The 3,736-nt window shown below is 42.8% G+C and overlaps 1 protein-coding gene across 1 annotated transcript in view; it reads left to right on the top strand.

Annotated features, from left to right (window-relative positions):
• Window positions 1-3,736, top strand: part of LRRC1 (leucine rich repeat containing 1) — a 161,624-nt gene that overhangs the window by 89,022 nt on the left and 68,866 nt on the right. Inside the window, exon 3 of the mRNA XM_004696555.2 lies at window positions 2,942-3,020. Coding sequence (XP_004696612.1) covers window positions 2,942-3,020 — 79 coding nt within the window. The remainder of the gene's footprint in view (window positions 1-2,941; window positions 3,021-3,736) is intronic.

Below are 3,736 nucleotides of genomic sequence, written 5' to 3'. Positions count from 1 at the left end.
GACCCGATTGACAAGCTAGACTCCACCCCTTCACTCTTAATCCTCAAATTGACAAACGGTTATATATCTACCACACTACCATTGAGTCTATGTTGACTCATAGTGATCTTATGTATACATAGATACTATAAAATATTATATTTAGTATTATAGACATGACATGTAGGTAGACACAATATTCATAAAAATTGTGTGTATGTGTGTTTGAAGCTGACATGCTAATGACTTGATGACAGCTAATAACAGCCAAGGAAGTAAATTAAAGCAAAATTGAATAGCAAACTGGAGAACGTATATTATTAGACATCAGTCATATATTATACTTAAAATACATAAAACGTTCCACATGTAAAATCGTGTATGAAACTAGGATTATAGTGTCAGTTCTTCTAGACCAGGGGTGGGGAACCTTTTTCTGCAAAGGGCCATTTAGGTATAACATCATTCCCGGGCCATTCTGATGAAGCAGTCAATTAACTCACCCTTTTGTGATAGTTGGACCTGCTTCTCTTTGGTGGGCATGTGATGTTACCTGGTATTGGTGCTTTCGAAGGCCTTATATGCCCCACAGGTAACATTCCCCACCCTGGGGCTGGGCCTGTACACCTGTATGATCATGCAAGGCAGGAAACTTTACCACAGAGTCACGTGTTTTTAACATTTAAATTTCAACTGTGAGCTCTCATGTAGTAGCTGATGACTTTGGAGCTCTTGGATCAAGGCCTCCGTCTTTCCTTGTATTTCTCCCTTCTTCCCACCACCCTCAGTTGTAGAGGGCTCGGCACGTTTTGGCTCAGCTTGCACTCGGTGTTGTCCCATTGGTGGAAGGAATAGCATGGGACCAAGAAAGTCTTTTTTGTTTCAGCTTTGCTCGCTGTTAACATGTCCCAAATAAACGTGTTCTTGAATTGCTGTACCTTTACCTCTGAAAGCCTGGAAATCTGTAATCTCAGATTTGGTGCCAAGAGAAAGAATTCAAAAGAACAACTTCAGCCATCTTAAAAATCACAAGACTTGGCCACCTGTCAAACCCAAGAAAAATGATTCGACCTCATTAGTGATTGGGAAGTAAACGGAAAGCATGTCAGATATTTGCTAATAAATTGGAAGTTTCTAATAAAATTGATTTTTCTAATAAGTTGGAATCTAGCAGAACAAAAGATGGGGTGGTGTTTAGAACGGGCTCAACTTCAACCAAGCTGATGGGAGGAGGAGGAGGATGTTAAGGTGCCGTCGGGTCAGTGCTGACGCAGCGACCCTTTGTGCAACCGAAGGAAACAGCCCAGTCCTCTGCTGCCCTCTCCAGTGTGCATGGGAGGGTCAATAGGTATAGACCAGTTTACACAGGTGTAAAGCACTTTCACGTTACCAAGTACCATCGTGCCTCGTGGCACTGTGGATTGAGCATTGGTCTGCCAACGGAAAAGTCAGAAGTCTGAGCCCACAGCTGTTCCTCAGGGAGAAAACGTGGCAACCTGCTTCCATAAACATCTGCAGCCTCAGAAGCAATTCGCTGGAAACCCCATGGAGCATTTCCACTCCGGTGTAGAGAGTCTCTCTAAGGCAGAACGAAAGCGGAAGCAGCTGCTCAGGTGATGGCATGTTTAAGCACTCAGATACTAACTGAAAGGTTAGCGGTTCACACCCACCCGGTGGCTCCATGGAACAAGACCTAGTCTGGCAGTCAGCGCCTCTAAAGATACAATCAACTAATGGACCACACAAATACCAGTCCCCATAACCGAGACCAGAAGAACTAGGTGGCTATTACTGCCAACTGCTCTGAAAAGGTTCATTGCAAACAAACAACCCCCCCACCAGTACACAGTCCTGCAGTAACAGTGATATAGGAGTGTAGCATCAGTAGACACACCAGTTAACCAAATGTGGAGGGAGGGTGGGGGTATACTTATGCATACATATAGGTATGACAGAGGATATTCATACATGTACCTTATACAGCCATGAATATGATGGTGTATCATAGGGGGGAACTAACTCTACAGGGCAGTTCTATGGGGTCATATAGGGTCCCTATCAGTCAAAAAATTCGGTGGCAGGAGGTTTGCCTTGGGTTTTGTTTGATGTCTCCCCCCCCACCACCCCCCGTTTGTTTTTTTTTAAATGTCTTTTTGGAGTTTTGCTCAAGAGAATAATCAGAAATAGGCATTAACCGAATGGTGACTTCAGAAGCTTGGAAACAAAATGTCCAGTGGAAGGCGATTGATTAAATAAAGTATGAAAATGAATGCAGTGGGGCTTTCTTGTCACTATTTTTAGCAAAATATTTGGAACAATAATGGTGCAGAAAAATATAAGTTAATACAAATTGCAAAAATCAGCACGAACTTAGGATGAAATATATTTACACGTACACTGTGTATGAGAGAATGACCACTGGAAATGCATCAGAATAAAACATCTGTAGGAGAAAAATGGGTTGGCTCTTTTTAAAAAGTTCTTCTTTGTACTTTTCTTCTGTATGAGGAAGCTTTAAAAAGTTTGTGGGAAATGGAACTGGAAGATAGTGTCACTTCCCTTGAACTTTTTGGAGCCATGCATACTTTCCAAACTGTTAGGGGGAAATTCCTTGTAAGCAGAAGAAAAGCTGCAGCGTTCGAATGCCTTGTGCTGTTACAGCCATGTAGAAACAAGCAGGGAAAACTTCTATTGGGAATGGCAGCAGAAGGGTCTGTGACTTTTGGAAGGATGTTGGAAGTTGGGTGTGTTTTTTTTTAAATTCACTTTCTTCAGTGTGCTTCTGTTAGGGATAGAGCTTCTACTGGGAAAGTCCGTACAGGATAAATGTATATAATGCTTTAGAAATCTACCCTTGAATAGAAGCTGTGATTTCCAAACATTCTCTTTGTGGTTCCCCTTGAGGTTGATGAGGACTGTGAACAGCAGTGATAGATAATAGAAATTTTCTTTACTCCTACAGATATTCCTGAAATTCCAGAAAGCATCTCATTCTGTAAAGCACTTCAGATAGCTGACTTCAGCGGAAACCCACTGAATAGGTAACTTTACTGCTTGTTAATTGATTTTTTTTTTTTTCTTTTCTGTTGTCATTAGATGCTATTGTCAGTTCCAACCCATAGAGACCCTGTGCACAACAGAGGGAGACCCTGCCCGGTCCCGGGCACCTTGTTCTTCTCTCTGAGCCCACTGTCGACGTCACTGCGTCCGTCCATCTTGTCAGGGGCCCTTCACCTTCCCGAGCGTGGCCTCCTTCTCGAAGGGCTGGTCTCTTCTGAAAACATAACCCACGTCAGTTTGTGAGAGCTAAGCCAAGCGCACAACTAGATTTCCCATCTTGGGAAGGACTTAAGTGGACCGGTTGGAAATTTTTGTCTCTTCACCAAGGGCTGTGGGCTTTCACAGATCATTATAAATAGCATTGTGCCAGATGTTGACCGTGAAAAGCACATAGTGCTGTTGCTAGAAACCCTGCGATGATGTGGTAGAAGACTAGGGAGTGTGCACAAAGTGACGTGTTTCTGAAGCAATGTGGCAAATCAGTGTGTGAGTCCTTTGTTGATCCATCCTGCCTCGTGGAGTCTGCAAGAGAGGACAGATTTTTAAAAAAAATAATCATTGTATTGAGGGCTCTTACAGCTCTCATCACAACCCATCCATCCATCCATTGTGTCAAGCACATTTGTACATAGGTTGCCATCATCATTCTCAAAACATTTTCTTTCTGCTTGAGCCCTTGATACCAGCTCATTTTCCC

Source organism: Echinops telfairi, unplaced genomic scaffold (genome assembly GCF_000313985.2).
Source record: "Echinops telfairi isolate 266 unplaced genomic scaffold, ASM31398v2 ScPeMD7_3533;HRSCAF=4204_1, whole genome shotgun sequence".
NCBI classification, from domain to species: domain Eukaryota; kingdom Metazoa; phylum Chordata; class Mammalia; order Afrosoricida; family Tenrecidae; genus Echinops; species Echinops telfairi.
The sequence above is the reverse complement of the archived record's forward strand: the minus strand, read 5'-3'. Positions and strand labels throughout refer to the sequence as shown.